The sequence below is a fragment of the Colobus angolensis genome, unplaced genomic scaffold (genome assembly GCF_000951035.1).
Source record: "Colobus angolensis palliatus isolate OR3802 unplaced genomic scaffold, Cang.pa_1.0 Scaffold48, whole genome shotgun sequence".
NCBI lineage: Eukaryota > Metazoa > Chordata > Mammalia > Primates > Cercopithecidae > Colobus > Colobus angolensis.
Genome location: NW_012118265.1, coordinates 4,216,060 through 4,237,213, shown reverse-complemented (window position 1 = coordinate 4,237,213; position 21,154 = coordinate 4,216,060). Strand labels below are relative to the sequence as shown.

Below are 21,154 nucleotides of genomic sequence, written 5' to 3'. Positions count from 1 at the left end.
GACCTCGCTCTTCGAGTGTCCGGTCTGCTTTGACTATGTCCTGCCTCCTATCCTGCAGTGCCAGGCCGGGCACCTGGTGTGTAACCAATGCCGCCAGAAGTTGAGCTGCTGCCCGACGTGCAGGGGCGCCCTGACGCCCAGCATCAGGAACCTGGCTATGGAGAAGGTGGCCTCGGCAGTCCTGTTTCCCTGTAAGGTAAGTCCAGGGACAGCCCGCGTACCTCCGCCGGTGACCTCAGGGACTCCAGTATCCTCCAGCCCACTCGCAGGCCCGGAGAGGCGGGCGGCATCTCTCATTTAAAAAAAAGAAAAGAAAAAATGTTTACACTTCGTCTACCCTCCTTCAAGCCCACTTTGGGAGTAGTTCTGGGTTGACATTTACCGAGTAATGGTTAACTGACAGTTAACAGATTAATTGGCATTCACTGGTCGTTAGAACATCGTAGCTCACCCGGCCCAATGCCCGCGTCCTCTGCAGACATGTATTCGGGTACGCTCGGTAGGGCTGGGCCGCACCAGTAAAACTTGGACCGAGAAACTGACTATGTGTGGACTGAGGAGGGAGGAAACGGGCAAGCTAAACGCACCCTTGTCCAGCGCTCGGCTTGGCTGAATTGATACTGGAGTCCTGCACCCCGCGCCTACAGTCTGCGCACCCCTGACACGTGGGAGCTCTCGAGAGTGTAGCTAAAAAAAGGGCGCCTACAGCCTGTTTTCCTCTAGCTAGAAGAAAACCCTGCAAGCCACGCCTTTTTCTCTCCTAGCCTTCCAAGGACTGGGAAGGACTGAGGAGTTGTGGCTGCGTTTTTGTACTAAGTGGGGTGAAAACAGTCAATCAAGAAATTAACAAGGGCACTCAAGAGCTGTTGTTACAGTTGTTTAAAGCTCATCACTTCATTTTTTATTTACTGTAAAAAGTTTTCAATGCCCTTGCGAAAAATGCAAGCCAAGACAATAAGTAAAATGAAAGACCAAGACCTCTCCCCTCCTTTCCCACCATTGTTAGGTTTCGTGTGTATCTTTTTAAACTATATATACATACACCCTCGCAGCTAAATATAGAATCATAGATGTCAGTGTATGTCAGGGAGGTTTTTTAATACCCACACATAGATGTAAGTTTTTCTCCAAAAATGGCATCTGCAACTTGCTGTTTTTAAATTCATATTATCACACATATTTCTCTATGCCTGAAACCTAGTTGACTTCATTGTATTTTAAATGACTGCATAGTATTGCATTGTGTGGTCATATTGTAACATTTGTTTACCTTCAGGAGCAGTTTCACAGACATACTTGTCTACATTACTTCATTATGACCTAGAACTATACTGTAAAGTTCATTATCTGAAATTAGAAGTGGAAATATTGTCATTAATACTTTCCAGTTTTTTTTGTAAAAGTAACTTGCTCTGCCTCTTGAGCCCTTTAGGCTGTCTTGTATTTCTCCTTGGTGCTGCTTATTTTATAGGACAAGAGCTCATTTTTAAATTAAAAATAATCCACCAGAGAATTCAGGCGTGGGACTCAGGTCAGTAAAATGAGTGCTTTAATTTGGTCTGCTGCCCTGCTGCAAATGAGGTTAAAAATAGCATATTTAAATAAGGGTTTGAATCAGTGTTTGGACTAGAGTGTTTCAGGCAACCTTAATAAATTGCTTTTAACCCCTCCTCATATAATGCTTACTAATTCACTCAGCCCAGTTTCTCAAAATTTAGATGAAGTATTTGCATAGTTGTCTTAGGGTTGTGAAAAAGGAGACAACCTAGTGGTCGGAAAAGGTTTGGTGGTAGTTAACATAGAGTGGCTATTTGATGTTTGAAATATATTGCAGGGGTGGGGGATGCCCCACAGGATTTCTGGGGAGCCATTTTCTCATCCCTTTACTTTCCCTTAAACCCGTAGTGGCTAACAGAAGAAATGGCTTTTAGGTGAGTTTTAGTTCACAAATGAGCATTTAATATTAGCCAGTAATCCATAATTTGTTTTTAAAATGTAACCTTAGAATTGTGTTGTTCCCAAGAGAAAGGGAAGGAAACAGTTATGCTATATGGAGCATGAAGTTTCACTTTCAGGATCTAGAACTCTGGTTCCTATGAAAGCATATGTTCTTTCCTAACGTGAAACAGGCTAGTGAAATCAACCTTGAAGAGTAGTTCTGGGAATCGGGGGTTCTCAGCCTTTCTGTACATGTCAGTGATTTTCTGAGTCTCTATTCTATAAGAATGCAGTTGGGCAGAGCCATTACTTTGCAAGCTGAAATTTAAAAGGGCCAACTATTCCCCTAAAGACCAGGAACCAAGCTTAGAATGTGATCTTGGGGATGCTTTTGTGTGTGCACGTGTGTGAGTTATATAAAGCGAGAGTGTGCATGCCTCACCTTTGGTTGATCAGTAATCCAAACTATTGGCAGGGCAGCTCAGCCAGTTAGTCTAGATGAACCAAACTTGAATGTATACATAGGCCCAGCGACCAACCAAGATGTGCTGTAGAGGATGAGAAACAACAGGGGAGTCGTAAGGCCTGTATCAAACTTAAAACAAGGTAGGTCTGTTTACCTAGCCCTTTGGCCTACAGTTTGAGGCTCCTAGAAATTATGGGACTGCCTTTTCACTGTCCCCACCTGCTCTCAGAATCTCTCATGGGCTGGCTCATGTGAAAAAAAAACAACGTTGAATAAAGTAACACAGTCCACATCTCAAGAGCTGCCTGGCATTGCCACTGTTTGCCTGAAAGACCACCTCCCAGGGCCTTGATTTCCTCATCTATATAAATGAGAGATAAGTCTGCTCGACTTCTGAGGACCTGTAGCTTCTAGCATTCCATGGAAAAGAAGGGAAGCTATCTGGAATGTTATTGGATGCCCTCTCTCTGCCAGCTACTTCGCAGGGGTCAGCTTTTACTAGTTTGCCTTTTTTTTTTTTTTCAGATGAGGAAACTCATGCCTACAGAGTGGTTAAATGTGAAGTGACTTGTCAAATCACACAGCTAGTAAGAGGACCAGTCCAAGCACCTGCATCTCAAAGGCACAGATGTTTTGTCCTACACCTTACTGCGTAGGGATTTCGAATCTGAGTGTATACTCAAGATTCTGAATCATAACTCAAGGTTGACACCAGTAACAAAACCATCTGGTTGGATGAGTTCACCAGATGGGCCTCTTATGGGACCATCCCAAAATGACAGCATACATACTCACTGTGAAATTCATTGGCAGAAATTTTGTAGGCCATGTAGGGTAGGAAGATGGGGAGTGGGGGAAACCTACAAACCTAGTATTCTGTGGGATATCATCACAGCTCTGGACTGCTTCAGTTGGCCAAAAAATGGATGTATTGCCAAATAACTATCCTACCTAGGTGTAGGATAATTAATTAAAGGCTAGAGTGTTGCCAGCACCTTTGATATGGGGAGCCAGGTGCATTATTAGCTCAGATCTTTGGGTGTGGTGGCTCATGCCTGTAATCCCAGCACTTTGGGAGGCAGAGGCGAGCAGATCACCTGAGGTCAGGAGTTCGAGACCAGCCTGGACAACATGGTGAAACCCTGTCTCTACTAAAAATACAAAAATCAGGGCCAGGCTCAGTGGCTCACACCTGTAATCCCAGCACTTTGGGAGGCTGAGGCGGGCAGATCACCTGAGGTCAGAAGTTTGAGACCAGCCTGACCAACATGAAGAAACCTGGTTTCTACTAAAAATACAAAAAAGTTAGCTGGGCATGGTGGCGCATGCCTGTAATGTCAGTTACTCAGGAGGCTGAGGCAGGAGAATCGCTTGAATCCAGGAGGCAGAGGTTGCAGTAAGCCGAGATCACGCCATTGCACTCCAGCCTGGGCAATAAGAGTGAAACTCGGTCTCATTTAAAAAAATAAAATAAAAATTAGCTGAGCGTGGTGGTGGGCACCTGTAATCCTGGCTACTCAGAGGCTGAGGCAGGAGAATCGCTTGAACCCGGGAGGTGGAGGTTGCAGTGAGCTGAGATTGTGCCACTGCACTCCAGCCTGGGTGACAGAGTAAGACTCCATCTCAAAAAAAAAAAAAAAAAATGGAATGTCTAATTGTGTATGGCTTTCTTCCACTTGGGGCATTTTTTAATCCATTCTATGGCTTGTTCCATGCCTGAGAACTTTTGACATCCTGTGCCCAGACTTAAACTCACCCCTTCGGTGTGTGGGTTAGGGGGAGAAGTGAAGGTTGACACATTCATGTGAACAACATAGTCTCCTTTACCATGCAACTGTGCATTTTGCTATCAGACAAGTATTTGTCTCCACAACTGTAAGCAATGCTAATCCACTCCAGCCTTCTTACACTGTGATGATACCCTTTCTTTGTCCTCTCTGAAAGTTTCTAGTAGCATATCTCCAAATAATTATTGAATTTGAAAGCCTTAGCCAGACAAGTCTTCTCTGTGGTTGCATTGTGACAATATCTGTGTTCCTTAAAAAAATAAAAAATAACATAAAACCAAGTAAGGTTAGACAAAACAGTTGAAAGTTTAAAAGCCCTTGGCCTCATCTAGTTCAGTGGAGACAAACTTTCTAAATGGGAGCAGGGCCACGTAATGCAGAGGAGAGAAGCATTTGACGCGTGCATGGCCTCGGGTCAGGGAGACCTGGAGGAGCAGTGGAGATAGTGGAGAGCCAGAGAACAGGTGCCACCTCCCAAGAGGCAGCCTTTACTCAGCTCTGGCTGATTGGTGAGGGTGGGGATATGGGTGCAGGCATATCGGACCTTTAGATTTTTTCAGGAAAAGCCAGAAATCTGGATTTTTTTTTTTTTTCCTTTCAGAGATGGCATCTCATTATGTTGCCCAGGCTGGTCTTGAACGCCTGAGCTCAAGCGATCCTCCCATCTCGGCCTCCCAAAGTGCTGGGATTACAAGTGTGAGCCACTATGCCCAACCTGGATTTTTTTTTTTATGTTAAATATCTCGATTTTCTTTCTAGCATTGGCTGACTTCACATGTATAGACACTGCTTGCAGACCAAGCCAACCATGTCTCCAGGCCAAATTCCAGCTGCCAGCATGCAGCCTCTGATCTGATTCTCTTCTAGAAGCATTCCTTGAGCCTGGAAGTTCTCATTTAACTCTTGCCATACATGAACTTTTGAACTCTGTTAGGCCCTAACTGTTGGTGATTTTGTAACTTGTTTTCTTTTCATTTTTATTTTGCCAAGAGAATATTATTTGCTGGCCACTGGGAAACCTCAGATGATGGCCTTGTGACTAGATGTTTGACTCTATACAGGTCAGTTTCTTTTTTGCACCTGAGGGTCTTTAAAAGAAGAGATTGGACTAAATGATTATCCCAAGGTCCTTTTTTACCCTAAAATTTTAAAATATAGTAAGCGGTCCCAGTGAAAAGAACGTGAACCAGGAAACAGAAGACGTGGGTTCTCGTCCTGGCTTTGTGTGACTTTGGTCTAGTCATATATTTCCCTGATCCTGTTTGTTCATCCATTAGAAAGACTGGAGAGAACGCCTAGCTAGTGGGTGTTCAGAAATCAGATTAGAAGTGCTGTTGAGGGCTTTTGCTTCACCATATGGAATGGAATATGGGGGGTATTAGGGTGGTTGGAAGGTTGCGATGGGGGATCACCTGGAAGCAGGAAGCACAAGCCAAGTAGCCAAAAATACTTTCAAAAATTTCTTCCTAACCCCCAAAATTCTCCTAAGACAAAACTATTTACTTTGGAAGTTCTCCCTGAAGTCCTCACTACTGCCTGACACGGGCAAGGTTGGCCCATAAAAGCAGAGTGAACTTGGCAAGGACCAGAGTCCACATACATTAGCTCCAGGGCTCAAGATTTTAAAGAACAAAATTGATAATACACCTTTTGTTGTATTTTACTTTTTGTATAAAGCAGAAGCATTAGAATACTATATGGCAGGACTAAAGCTTAATGGAGATTCCACACATAATTGGCCAAAGATTTTTCACAGGTCACCACGACCTGGAACTGGAGTAAATAGTTAACAGTGAAAGTTGAGCCTTGGTATAACCAGAACAGAGGCTTACCAAAAGTTACAGCAGGTCTGGCCTATAAAATACCAGCCCAAGATTGGGTTAGACTGTCCCGTTCTGTGGTAGAGCTGTTTTTTGATGCCCCGTCAAAAAGTACTGTATACATGAATATAGTAAGGCCTTACTGTAAATTGTCTTACGCATCAGATTTTGCTTCTGACAAAATTTGTGAGACGTGGCAGTTCTTATTCAAACCCATAAGGTCCTCCCTCCTTGAAAGGGGCATGTAGCAGATATGCATTTGCTAAACTGTGTACCTGTGCCAACATTTGGAGCCACTGTGTGTTGCTGGCGAGTTTTTCAGGACATGATCATACACAGGATATTTGGATGTGGTTTGCTCTGGACATCCTGAAAAGGAAGATAAGAAAGTCTTCCTGATCAAATGTATCTTTATTTTAAGCTTTGGGGTATCCTTTTAAGGCTCATGAAGGACACTGAAATGCTCTATGAATTTCATCAACTTTGTCCTAGATTGCAAAACTGTTGTTTTCCTCATTTCCAGTTTGATAAAGATTTTATGTAATAATTTTTAGACTGTGTAGCATCTATGGGATAAAAGGGTTATTCTCTTCTCAGTTTTTGCCCACAGGTGATATAGAGATGGATGAAAAATATTCCTGGTCAGGTGTGGTGGCTCATGCCTGTAATCCCAGCATTTTGGGAGGCCGAGGAGGGCAGATCATGAGGTCAGGAGTTTGAGACCAGCCTGACCACCATGGTGAAACCCCGTCTCTACTAAAAATACAAAAATTGTGCCAGGCACCGTGGCTCACACCTGTAATCCCAGCACTTTGGGAGGCTGAGGTGGGCAGATCACCTGAGATTAGGAGTTCGAGACCAGCCTGACTAACATGGAGAAACCCCGTCTCTACTAAAAATAAAAAATTAGCCCAGGTGTGGTAGAAGGCACCTGTAATCTCAGCTACTCAGAGGGCTGAGGTGGGAGGATCGCTTGAGCCCAGGAGGTCGAGGCTGCAGTGAGCTAAGATCTTACCAATACCCTCCAGACTGGGTGACAGAGTGAGACCCTGTCTCAAAAAAAAAAAAGAAAAGAAAAGAAAAATATTCTTTTGTTAATGTGCTGGCCTATGCACTGCTTTAAAATTTTGAATCAACAAAGATAGTATCTTTGGGTCCCTTTTACCCCCAGGATCCCTCTTACTCTGGCAGTTTTGAGGGCAGCCCCTACTCTGGCCTGGTCCAAATCCCAACTCCATTTCTTTATAGCAATTTGAGAATGGAACAATACAGGTGGGGAATCCTATTGTCCACACTGTTTCATAATCTGCTTCTTCATCTAGTACATCGCGACTGCTTTTCTACAGTGATAAATCTTCTTTAGGATCATATTTAATGGCCACATATTGCAGTTCTATAACAGTACCAGAATTATTTAATCAGGTTCCTATTTGTGGTCATTTAAATTCTATTTTCTTTACTGAGATTTTTTTTTTTTTAAAGCATAGCTATAACCAAATCTTTGTACACAAGAAAACAGTTATTTCCTAAAGATAAATTCCTTGAAGTGGATGGTAGAGCCCAAGGGTATATGCAGAAATCTAAGTGTTTTTTGTTTTTGTTTTTGTTTTTGTTTGAGACAGGGTCTAGTTCTGTCATCCAAGCTGGAGTGCAGTGGCATAATCACAGCTCACTGTAGCTTCAACCTCCTGGGTTCAGGGTATCCTCTCACCTCAGCCTCTTGAGTAGCTGGGATTACAGGCACACACCATCATGCTTGGCTAATTTTTGTATTTTTTGTAGGAACAGGATTTCACCATGTTGGCCAGGCTGGTCTTGAACACCTGAGCTCAAGTGATTCAGCCTCAGCCTCCTGAAGTGGCGGGATTACAGGCATGAGCCACCACACCCAGTCTGAGAAGTCGAAGTTTTTTGATAGCCTTAGAATGATTTGCAGTTGAATGTCCATTTCTTCCCAGCAGCACTGACATTGGATGTTACCTTTTGGTTTTCTTAATGCCACAGCCTGCTTTTTCTCCCTGGTGCAGTGTCAGGCCAGAGTTGGCCACTGCTGACCTGTCCACCAACTTAACATCATACTCACTCTTGCCTTGGAATCTCCTGCAGTTCTAGGCCCTCTCCTTCCCACAACCCATCTGCCTAGCCAGTTCTTGCCTCTGCTCACCCCTCTCGTCTTTCTGAAACTCTAAGTCTAGTGGCGGAGACAGATGTGCCAATAGGGCAGAGCCGTTCTGAAGTAGTAGGAGCCTAAAGGAGTCTAAGACCTTGCTGCTGTGGTGGCATCAGCAGCATGTTGAAGGATGTGCAGCGGTTTGCCCATGAAGAAATAAGGGATGGAAGCTCATAAGGAGGCTGTGTGGGAGGCCAGCAGAGTTGCTTGTGAAGGACATTGCTTGCCTTGCTTATAGGTGTCCCGAGCTAGGCACCCATGCTCATGCAGTTTTTAAGTTTGGGGACAGAAACTCCAGTCTGGACTAATTACATACACAGTGTCTTTTTCACTACAACCCCCCTCTTGCCTTTTCTGTGCCCACTCTGAGGAACAGTGATCCCTCTTCCCATTCTAGACCCAAGTAGTGGCTTTTGCAGGGATGGCAGTGGTACCAGAGGGCCCTCTTATTAGGGTTGCCAGGTAAATACAGAATGCCCAGTTAAATTTGAATTTCAGATAAACAACAAATAACTTGTGGGGCCGGAGAGGAGTAATAAGTATATTCCAAATATTGCCTGAGAGACATCTTTTATTTTTATTTGATAATTTTTTTATTTTTTAATATTGAGCCCAGGCTGGAATGCAGTGGTGCGATCTTGGCTCACTGCAACCTCTGCCGCCCGGGTTCCAGTAATTGTCGTGCCTCAGCCTCCTGAGTAGATGGGACTTCAGGCTCGTGCCACCATGCCCAGATAATTTTTGTATTTTTAGTAGAGACAGATTTCACTGTGTTGGCCAGGCTGTTCTCAAACTCCTCACCGCAGGTGATCCACCTGTCTCGGCTTCCCAAAATGCTGGGATTACAGGTGTGAGCCACTGTGCCTGGCCTATTTGATAATTTTACAACCCTACCACTTAAGTCTTTTGGTGAATTCAATTTCTTTCGTTGAGAAATAAAGACTGGTGAGGGGAATAGAGCTGTTTGAAGAACTGTCAGGGCAGTTATGTGGTTGTGCAGGTGGGCACCTGGCATGGAACTTGGCTCTGTGCCATGTGACCAATGCTTTGTTTGCTTGAACATGCACTTTGAAGGGACCTCACAAAACTGGTTCTCCAGGACAATGTGTGGTTACCTGCTAACTCTGGCTATGGACAGATAAGAAACACACATGGTCAAAAGTCACCCTTTGTTTAAAGTTTCTAAGATTAAAAATAAACCCCTGCCAGCCGTGGGAGTCTCTGTAAGGCTAAACACACCCTCCCTCAATAGCAGGGTGTTCTCAGATTTCTGCAGAAATAACTATGCCAGGCCAGTTGTGGTGGCTCACGCCTATAATCCCAACACTTCTAGAGGCTGACATGGGAGGATCACTTGAGGCTAGGAGTTTGAGATCAGCCTGGGCAACACAGCAGGACTCTATCTTTTATTAAAAAGAAAGAAAAAAAAATTATGCCAAAGTCTTCCCAAGACACCTCTTAGTAACACGCTAAAAGGTGGTTTGTTGACTTTCTCTTAGGCAAAAAGGACAGATTTTTGGGCCCAAGATTTTAATTAGAATTGCCTTCCCCAGAAGAAATTTAGTAAAGTTAACAGTGTTTCCTTACTCTCACCACTGTTTGGTGACACTGTTTGACTTGACAGTTCTAGTGCTGAGTAATAGTATCTTCTCATGTCACTGTCTGTAAAACCATTACTACGCTATTGGCTGATGATTATCTATCTTTTTTTTTTTTTGAGATGGAGTCTCGCTCTTGCTCTGTCACCCAGGCTGGAAGCTCCGCCTTCCCGGGTTCACGCCATTCTCCTGTCTCAGCCTCCTGAGTAGCTGGGACTACAGGCGCCTGCCACCGCTCCCGGCTAATTTCTTTTTGTAATTTTAGTAGAGATGGGGTTTCACTGTGTTAGCCAGGATGGTCTTGATCTCCTGACCTCGTGATCCGTCCACCTTGGCCTCCCAAAGTGCTGGGATTACAGGCATGAGCCACCGTGTCTGGCCATTTTTTTTTTTTTAGAGACAGTCTCTCTCTGTCACCCAGGCTGGAGTTCAGTGGCGTGATCTCGGCTCACTGAAACCTCCACCTCCCGGGTTCAAGCAACTCTCCTGTCTCAGCCTCTTGACTACAGGCACATGCTGCCACTCCTGGCTAGTTTCTTTTGTATTGTAGTAGAGATGGGGTTTCACCATGTTGCCCAGGTTGGTCTCGAACTCCTGAGCTCAGGCAATCCGCCTGCCTCAGCCTCCCAAAGTGCTAGGATTACAGGCATGAGCCACCGTGTCAGGCCTGATTATCTCTTCACACTGCCTCACAGCAGAGTTCAGGAATTTACCATTTGAGTTAAGTGAAAATACGCTAAGATTCTTAGAGGAAGGATGCTAGACAGATGCAGGTTGAGTATTATAAATAAGTCACAAGAACAGATTTCACTTTCTCCTCTTTCCCAAGCCTTAAGATGATTAACTTGAAGAGTCCACAACTCTTCCACTGTAAAGAATAGTCAAGGAGTAAGTCGTAGACAGTTTTATAGACCCACTCATAGGTGACTTGGTAGGCTCCAGGTCACACAGGTCACTGGGTACTTGAGTTCCAATCACAGCTATTCTACCATTGTTGTAAACATACTTTAAGCAAGAGGAACATACAGTCATCAAAAGGTCAGTGGTGCTGATGTTTTCCAGTCTAGGTAAGATCTCAGAAGGGCTATAAACCTCCTCACTGCCAGGCATGGTGGCTCACAGCTATAATCCCAGCATTTTGGGAGACTGAGGTGGGAGGATTGCTTGACGTCGGGAATTCATGACTACCCTGGCTAACAAAGTGAGACCCTGTCATTTCAACAAAAAAAATTTTAAAACCTTCTCACTCCAAATAGTTATGTAAATAAAATATGTGAAACACGTTCATCAAAAGTGACAAAACCATAGTGCCTGAAATCTAAAACAAACATTTCTTCTTTCATGATCTCAAAATCTATTGATTTTTTTTAAAATTCTAAGTCCCACAGTAAAACTTCTAATTAAAGTAAAATTAACATGGTGGAAAACATTCCATCTTCGGCAGATAAATCTAACATGTATTCATTTATCAACAAATACTAGGTGGGCAAGAAGCAGGCAATGAATTAATAAACCAATAAGCAAAATTAGTAGACCCATAAATTAACTGGAAAATAACCTGTGATCATTCAGTGGTCTTTGTGGAGCAGGTAAACATTTTAAATCACAAAACAGCTAGCTTGAGTTGCTAGATGTCCTTTTAAAAGTTTGATGGTTAAAATGTAACTTTTACCATGATGTGGATCTATACTAGGTTTAGCTGCCAACTCCCATTTGCACAAGTCCTAATTATCTGCTAATCATATGTAATAAATTATACTGTCAGAAATTCATCCTTCCAGTTGAGCTCATGTATCTCTTCTTCCCACTTCCAGGTTTCCCTCCCAAAAGAAAAAGGGCACTTGGGTAAATTTTATTCCTGGAGTTCATCTTTCAAATGGGTCTGGAACAAAGTGGAGTTTACCTTGGACCACTGAGGGTGGTGAATAAAGAAACTACATGCCAAGGCCACAGACTTGTCAGGGACCTGCAAACCTTTAGAAGGATCAGAAGACAATGGAGAATGCATTGTCTTCTATAGGGGCCGAAGAAGTGTCGGTTATCATGACAATTCGTTTCTCATTGCAAAATTGTATTGGTTCACTGCAGTCTCAAAGAGCCTCTAGTAAAAGAAAAACTACCAACTTCAGTTGCATTTACATGTAGTTATGTAGCTAAAGGTATATATTCTTTTAAAATAAACACTATTATGATAAAAATTCATTCAACCAATTCTGCATAAACCATTTCTATCCCATAAAGGATAAATATGCTAACTCAGTCCCTGGATTCTTTAGTATGTTTTCATGTATGTATTTTTGAGACAGGATGTCTGTCATTCTGTTACCCAGGCTGGAGGGCAGTGGTGCAATCATGGCTCACTGCGCCTTGACATCCCAGGCTCAAGCAATCCTCTCACATTTGCCCTCCAAGTAGCTGGGACTACATGTGTGCACCACAAGGCCTGGCTATTTTTTTTTTTTTCTTTTTTCATTTTTATAGAGACAGGGGTCTTCCTATGTTGCCCGGGCTAGTCTTGAGCTCCTGGGCTCAAGCAATTCCTTCATCTCGGCCTCCCAGAGTGCTGGAATTACAGGCTTGAGCCACCTTGCCTGGCAATGTTTTTATTTTGATATGATTTCAAACTTACGCAGCAGTTGCAATAATAGCATAAAAAAATTCCCTTATAGCCTCTATCCAGATTCACCTGTTATTTCCTTTTCGCTCCAGTTGCTTTATCATTTGTGCTGTCTCTGCTCATACATATTTTTTAACCATTTGAATGTAAATTGCAGGCATCTTGTCCCTTTACCCGTAAATACCTCATTGTGTTTCATCTAAAATCATTTTCTTATATAATCATAGCACAGTTATCAAAATCAGGAAATTTGACACACAGCAGATCCTGTTATCTAATCCACAGTCCATATTCAAATTACAACTTTTGCCCCAGTAATGTCCTTTACAGGAATTTTGGTTTCTCATTCTAGGGTTATGCATCGCACTTAGCCATCAGTGTGCATTCTGTGATCATTACAACTTATTTAGGTTGAAAGAAAGTGCCATTTGCTTTTGTTCACTCCAAGACAAGGTCATTTCTTAGATTTAATTCCAAAGTTGATGAGCATCAATAACAAAATGTCGATTGCGGTTTGTTCTTGAGACATTCTCATTTGAGGTGCTAGCAGGTATTTTGCTAACAATTTCTGCTGTTTCCTAGGAGGTAAGCCGATTTAAGCAATGTGGTTACCTCACAGACATGCTTCTGCTGTGGAGCACATGCTCTTCCCATTGAGTAGATTGTTGATTGTTGGGTTCAGTAAATCATTCTTGAATTGCATGGAATCAGATTTAATTAAATAGGTTAAGTGACTTGTTCTAAACCAGTCACAGCATCCATGACCTTCACTAGCACCATGGCTAAGAAGGCTTATTTTGCTTGTATACTCATTTCATAAGTAAACATAATATGACTGTGTTCATTAGGTAAATAACAAGTGTCTTGTGTTTGACTGTGTGTGGACATATCTTGTTGTGTATATTTGTGTATGAAGGGGTTTCTCTGCTGAAAAGGGAAAAACCCTGCCTAAATTCCAACTTAAATACAACCTTCAAACCCCACACCCAGGAAAAGAATGGGAACTATTTGCTGCTTTCTGCAAAGACCTAAAAATGAGGGTCTGGATTACACATTGCATCTCAGTGGCAGAACACATTTGCACAAGACTTTTGAGTCACTGCAACATGAAAAGTTTCTAAAGAGAAGTCAGAAATGGGATTTCAACATCTCTTTGTTTCTCATTCTGCTGGGCCATCATCTACCTCCTTTTTTTTTTTTTTTTTGCGAGATGGCATTTTGCTCTTGCTGCTCAGGCTGGAGTGCAATGGCACAACCTTGGCTCCCTGCAGCCTCTGCCTCCCAGGTTCAAGTGATTCTCCTGCTTCAGCCTCCTGAGTAGCTGGGACTACAGATGCCCACCACCACACCGGCTAATTTTTTTTTTTTTTTTTCGTATTTTTGGTAGAGACAGGGTTTCACCATGTTGGCCAGGCTGGTCTAGAACCCCTGATCTCAGGTGATCCACCCGACTCGGCCTCCCAAAGCGCTAGGATTACAGAAGTGAGCCATCACGCCCGGTCCTACCTCCCTATTTTCTTCTTTAGTTTTCAGGGTGTGTGTGTATGTATGTGTGTGTGTGTTTTCTTTAGAGAGGTTTACTTAAAACTAATTCCCCCTGGGGAAAATGAGCACATATTTCCCTAAGGAGAAATCTCATTTATAGCTGTGGGCTTGTCCCAGGAGACACAGGCAGCCCTCTGCGAACCAGCCCAAGAGCCTTCTCTCAGTAACAAGAGGGTACAGCTAAGAACCAGACATCTAAAGGAAAGCCCTCCCCAGCCCAAACGCACAAGTCCTTGACCTTTTCACATTTTGTGGAGCAAGCCCTAGCTAGAGTGTGAAGTGAAACCTCAGGACTTTCTTGCCAGATCCCAGAGAAGGCTGGGAGGGCCTAATGGCTGGTTACTGATTTGTGAGATGCTGCTGCCTTATTCCTCAGGGAGTGGCACTTTCAGGTCTGTTTTTCTCTCCTTGCAAACCAAAGAAGTTAATATTAGAACGTGCTTCCAAAAGCAGTGTATCCGTGGACTCTGGGTTTTATGTGTGTTGGGTTGGGGGCCAGGGCTGAAGGCAGACGTAAATTATTTGTTTAGTTTTCTCAAAATATTGATTCTTTGACTCCTGAGCTGCTGTGTGCAGTGAAAGAACCCTGGAGGGGCAGCCTAGGAATGCAGGGCTCTGCCCCTTGTGAAGCCACAAATGACCACAGGGCCCTGACCAGTCAGCCACACTCTGGGAGCATCCAGCTTCTAGTAAGTAAAATGGGCAGAATGAGCTCCCTGGTCTAACTCCATGCTTTGCTAGCGATCATGTTCTGGTTGTGTGGCAGGGCTGGCATTCCTGAGTTGCCCTGGTAGTGCTCATTGGGTGGGGCAGTGACCCACTGGACCTGCTGGCATGGGCCCCTCCTTGCAACTGTGATTGCAGCTGCCTGGAAGCCAGGTTTTGTCATTCTTGAGCATTGGAATGAGTGGTTCTCATCAGAGTTAGTGGTTCTCAACTGGGGCCATTTTGCCCCCTAGGAGACATTTGGTTGTCACAACTGAGGGGCAGGGAGTGGTTACTATTGGCATCTAATGAATAGAGACCAAGGATGCTGCCAAACATCCTGCAGTGCACAGCACAGCCCCCACAACAACGAATTATCAGGTCTCGAATGTCAATAGCACCACTGTAGAGAAACTCAAAATAAACTCCATTGTCAGGAAAGTCCCTGACCTGCCTTCTCCTTTAGGTAGGTTGGTTGTTTTTAGAGACGGAGTCTCACTCTGTCGCTCAGGCTGCAATGCAGTGGCACGATCTCAGCTCACTGCAACCTCCGCCTCCTGGGTTCAAGTTATTCTCCTGCCTCAGCCTTCCAAGTAGCTGGGATTACAGGTGCATGCCACCACATCCACTATTTTTTGGTAGCAACAGGGTTTCACCATATTGGCAAGACTCATCTTGAACTCCTGACCTCAAGTGATCCACCTGCCTCAGCCTCCCCAAGTGCTGGGATTACAGGTGTGAGCCACCGCACCTGGCCTCCTTTAGGTTTTATCCCCTCTGTTTCCTCCACTCACCCTGTGCTAGAACCAGATGGAACAACTCCAACCACAATCCACTTGTCTACAGTAAAGCTTTCCTTACCCTGTCCTCCTTACCCTGTCCCACCTTGAAATCACTTGTTGCCCTCCTGGTCTTCCTTTACGCAGTTGTTAAATTTATTATATGGTTTTTCTCAACTGGAAATACCACAAGGGCAGGATCCACAGCTGATTCCTTCTGTGTGCTCTAGGATAGAGGTTCTCAGCCCTGGAAACCCTTAGAAACCCTTGGAGCTCTTCAAGAAAACACAAGCCCAGGCCAGACACGGTGGCTCAAGCTTGTAATCCCAGCACTTTGGGAGGCCAAGGCAGGTGGATCACAAGGTCAGGAGATCGAGACCATCTTGGCTAACACGGTGAAACCCCATCTCTACTAAAAATACAAAAAATTAGCCAGGTGTGGTGGCGGGTGCCTGTACTCCCAGCTACTCGGGAGGCTGAGGCAGGAGAATGGCATGAACACGGGACGCGGAGTTTGCAGTGAGCCGATATCGCACCACTGCGCTCCAGCCTGGGCAACAGAGCAAGACTCTGTCTCACAGAAAAAAAAGAAAGGAAAAAAGAAAACACAAGCCCAAGGCCAGGGGCCAGTGAGGCTTGGCTTTGCTGCTCAGAAGCACCTAGACAGTTTTACATACAGTCTTGGGGAATTCACAAACCCCTAAAGCCCCTCCCTCGGATCCCTGGATAAGAGAGCTCCTGATGAAAGTGGCAGAACACCCATGGTGCTCTGCATGCCATTCCAGAACAATGCCAAGACTGCTTGAAGTCGTGTGTGTGTGTGTGTGTGTGTGTGTGTGTAGGGGGTTAAAGTTTAGACTTTAGTCATCATAAAAGTAGCACCAGTGGTTATGAAGACATGAACCTTACCTATAATGGAAAGAGAAGGAATAGAATGCCATAAAATTTCTTCTTGTTTAGTAAAAGCAGAGTAAGCACCTAAGGCTTTAAAACTATTTATTTAAGTTAATAGAGGATGTAGCAAGATCCTTATGAAAAAACATGAGATCATTGTCCACACAAATGCAAAGTAATGCCTTTTCTATATGTGCAGTTTGGGGAGGTTCCCTGTTCTGTATATTTGGGTGAAAAGAAGTGTTGAATATGTGACTTGTAAGGCAAACCAAATAATTCAGAGTATAAATACTCCTACTCGAGTGGGGAAAGTTATAAAATGATTGCCAGATGATAAATATTTGCTGTAAATGTTGAGTTTGTCATGAATGAGGAGTGGTTTGGAGCTTTGGGCAGAGGTGCAGGTAGTACCTTTCTGGTTGCCATTGGCCAAAGTTCATCTCATTCCTGGGATTATACCTGGGTAGCTATGGGGAACAGTTCGTTTTGAAACATCTTCAGATATTGAGAGCTTGTTTCAAGAATCTGCCAGGCTCTGGGCTAGTTCTTGCTATTTTTACTGTGTGTGTGTGTGTGTGTGTTTTTAAACTCTGGACAGAAATGTCTCACCCATCACTCACAAAAGAACATTAGGAGGCTCTATATTCCTAGCCACACCCTAAATTTAAAACACAGTTAATAGGGAAATGTTTTTCAGGCCTTATAAAGTAAGGAACACAAAGTATAAATACGCATGGATAAATGAATTTGTTTCTCCTGAGTGAGTTTTTTTACACCCAGGCTTTAAAAATTAGTTCAGAGTTTTAAAAGATGAACAAACAATTCCTATGGGCAAAGGAAGTAACAGTGAAACATTTCTGCCAATTTCTGTTGAATATCATAATCCGCTTAGGTATGGGGAAGTGAGGGTTGGAGGATGAGCTGCATTTCTTTCTTTAAGCCACTCTCCTGTCCGATTAGGGGAGACTAATCCCCCTGAGAGTGGAGACTGTCATCTTTGCTTCGGAATCCTCTGAGTGACTGTAACTTAGCATCTTGTATGGAGAAGGCACATAGTGCATACTATCTGCTTGTTGCTAGTGATAAATTCATCTATAAAGGTTGGAATTTGACCGACTTCCAGTTTAAAAGGGGGATTATTCCATAAAGCAGGGTAGAGAAAAGCAAAAACAGCCGTGGTGGTTTTTTTTTTTTTTAGCAACTGGACATAGCATTTTAGAAAAATGACCTGGCCCTGCCCTTATTTGGTGCCTTCATGTCTCGGTGGAGCAGGGAATCCAAGTGTGGTAAGCCCGACAGTTCCCTTGCCATTCTGTGCTCCAGGGGTATAAGGCTGACACCTAGTTTCACCCGAAAAGGTGATTCAGGTTTATTAATTCTTTACAGAACCACAGCTTAGTACTCAGGGCAGGTGTCTACCTGTGGGCTGATTCTCCATCTGGTATCTAGGAATTAACACTGTCATCCTGTGAGAGTCAGGAGCAGAAGTTCATTTCCTCTTGGTGTGGTCTTTTGCCACGGCAGGTATGATTTATCCATTAGGAATGTCATCCCAAGTGCAAGGGAGAAAAATATTTTGTTCTCTTACCCTATTAAGGCAGTGTCTGAGGGGCAGACTGATCATGTCAACAAACTCGTCTAGTTCTGCTTCCTCCCGGGCCTGTTGTGAGGACTTGACATACCTGGCCATGAAGTGATGTGCTTTTGAATCGGAGAAAGTGTTGGGGGTCAGTGAGCTTTGAGAGGAGGGTTAGGCCCTTCTCATTTTAACCTCTACTGACCAGAACCAGACTGACCGGCAGTCTTATGAGTTAGTTAAGTAGCTCTTGAGTGTGATTTCCTTCCAACCAAAAAATATGGGCAAAGCCCCCCAGAGGAAAGGTCAAAAGGATACAGTGGGGTAATATTTCTAGCAGTATGAAGGGGTCTCCAGGCCTCTGCTGCCCTAGCCTGGTCATGCCAGCAACAAAGAGCAAGGAACCAAATGGCAGCCTTCCCCACGGCCTGCCTACCAGTCACCAGTTTGAGCCAGGAAGCAGTGGAGGGGGACAATAGCATTATACTGTTGTTCATATTGTCTATATGTGAAAACTAATCTGGGGATAATATAATAATCCTTGCCCAACCCTATCCCCATCCCCAAACAATTGAATTCTTTAAAAAACAGCTTCATGGAAAATATGGGGAAGACCAGATTTTACAGGGCTTACTCAACAATTTTGAGATGTGCATAGTAAGACAACTTTAGTTCTCATCCTTTTGACAGCAGAACAGGGGGCATGGAAAACAGCATGTTTCTGGTTCAGGAAAATACCCTTGATTTTATGCATGACAGCATTGATGATGAGTAGAGACTGAGACTTTTAGTCTTGAATATTTCACTTGTTTTGAGCAAAAGTAGTTAAGAACACAGTTTAAGCCCAGGAAAACGCAGTAGTTAAGTACTTATAGAGGGTTGAAGCAATAGAAGTTTTGAGAAGGCCCAATGGCTCAATGCATTTCTTTCTCTGCAGTATGCCACCACAGGCTGTTCCCTGACCCTGCACCATACGGAGAAACCAGAACATGAAGACATCTGTGAATACCGTCCCTACTCCTGCCCTTGTCCTGGTGCCTCCTGCAAGTGGCAGGGGTCCCTGGAAGCTGTGATGTCCCATCTCATGCATGCCCACAAGAGCATTACCACCCTCCAAGGAGAAGACATCGTCTTTCTAGCTACAGACATTAACTTGCCAGGGGCTGTCGACTGGGTGATGATGCAGTCATGTTTTGGCCATCACTTCATGCTGGTGCTGGAGAAACAAGAGAAGTACGAAGGCCACCAGCAGTTTTTTGCCATCGTCCTGCTCATTGGCACCCGCAAGCAAGCTGAGAACTTTGCCTATAGACTGGAGTTGAATGGGAACCGGCGGAGATTGACCTGGGAGGCCACACCCCGGTCGATTCATGACGGTGTGGCTGCTGCCATCATGAACAGCGACTGCCTTGTTTTCGACACAGCCATAGCACATCTTTTTGCAGATAATGGGAACCTTGGAATCAATGTGACTATTTCTACATGTTGTCCATGATGTGACTTTCGTAAACCATCAAAATTATTTGGGCATAGTGCTCTATGTTTAATAAAGGTTTTTATAGATGTTTTATTCCATATGTCTTCACAAGTCAGGACCCACAATTACCCGTGTTTTGTTTGAACAGCAGTTTCCTATCTGGCTTCAACCCAACAAAGTTCATTAACCTGGGATGAATGGGGTTGGCCTGTTGGTAATTTGGAGGCTGTTCTGTGATCTAAAACAACTCTTATTAAATTGTATTTACTCCCTAAACAACACTTGACAGGCTGTTGCACAGGGCTTCTATGGATCAGTGTGTCAGGAACGGGAGGCCCCTGCCTGCCTGCCTTCCCGTATTGGTCCCTTGACATTGACAAAAGCACAGTGACTGTCAGCAGATTCCTTTACTTTTGTTTGTGGGATGTAGGAATTGTTTTAATGCATTTTAAACAGTGTTTCTCAAATTGGATGGCTGGCTAATAGACACTGAATCACCCGGAGTGCTTATCTTAAAATTGCAGATTTAGGGAGCCTGCCAATTTAACAGTCTCATCAGGTGATTCTTTTCAGCAGTAATGTTGGAGAAGTACTGGGTTAAACTGTGGGAAAGGGTCCAGATTTTAAAGGTGCTTTCAGGTTGCCCTCTGCCGATACTGTTTGTCTTTCTACTGTTCCATCCCCTGACCTCCCCCAACCCTCAAATTAAAACTAGAACTATAGATCCACATGAACACACACCTGAGATTTGGTCACTCACCTATGTTTTGGGTGGATTGCCTAGGAAAGCAAGTCATATGGCCATTGATAGTTCTCACATAATTAGTTTTGCTCGCCACTAGTACAGATGACCCGTTTACACATGGCTTCCTTCGGAAGCCCTCGTCGACAGCAGCTGGTGTGAAAGACTAGGTCAGTAGAGTTGGAAAAGCTTTATAACCGGTGTGTCATATGCTTGCTATTTAAAGCTGTGTGTTGGTTTTGTTTTTCTGCCACATTCACTAGTTTTTTAATAAATATTTTCCAAAAATGGATGTTGTGCTTCATTTCTCTAATTGAATAATGGGTATTTATTGAGCATCTACTGTGTGCAAGTGCAGTGAACCTTCATCACTACATCTGGGGTTGGAACTTTCACTGTTTCCACTGTGGAAACAGTCACTGGGCCAAGTCATGGCACGGGTCCATGACAGCACTGGGGCCCGGGCTCACGTGTCTGAACCACTGAATGTCAGTGCTGCAGGTCTCCTCCCAGGGCTGACGTTTCTGTCTGATGGTGCCAGCAGCTGTGCAAGAAGAGGATTGCTCCTGCTTTACAGAGTCAGAAGGAAGATGCTTGGCCAGTGCTGACATCCAGAGTGCTAGGTTGATCCAAGGTGACCTACTCTCTCAGTCCCAACCCTAAACTCTCAAAAGAATTCAGAGGATTAGGGCCAAATGCTCAGCAAGGATTGAAGGCTGCTTACTTCAGTGTCCCAGTTTCCTTTTTTTGTTGTTGTTTTTGTTTTTGAGACGGAGACTGGAATGCAATGGCATGATCTCAGTTCACTGCAACCTCTGCCTCTGGGTTCAAGCAATTCTCCTGCCTCAGCCTCCCGAGTAACTAGGCCTAGAGGCCTATGCCACCCCACCCGGCTAATCTTTGTATTTTTAGTAGCGATGAGGTTTCTCCATGTTGGCCAGACTGGTCTCGATCTCCTGACCTCAAGTGATCCACTTGCCTCAGCCTCCTAAAGTGCTGGAATTAAGGCGTGAGCCACCATACCTGGCCCTCAGTGTCCC

At 44.1% G+C, this 21,154-nt stretch overlaps 1 protein-coding gene across 1 annotated transcript in view; it reads left to right on the top strand.

The window, feature by feature from the left end:
• The window catches only part of SIAH2 (siah E3 ubiquitin protein ligase 2), a 50,202-nt gene extending 29,796 nt beyond the window's left edge, over positions 1-20,406 (top strand). Inside the window, exons 4-5 of the mRNA XM_011959087.1 lie at positions 4-196; positions 18,833-20,406. Of these exons, the coding sequence (XP_011814477.1) occupies positions 4-196; positions 18,833-19,390 (751 nt within the window). The 3' untranslated portion in view covers positions 19,391-20,406. The remainder of the gene's footprint in view (positions 1-3; positions 197-18,832) is intronic.
• Positions 20,407-21,154: the final 748 nt, after the last annotated feature.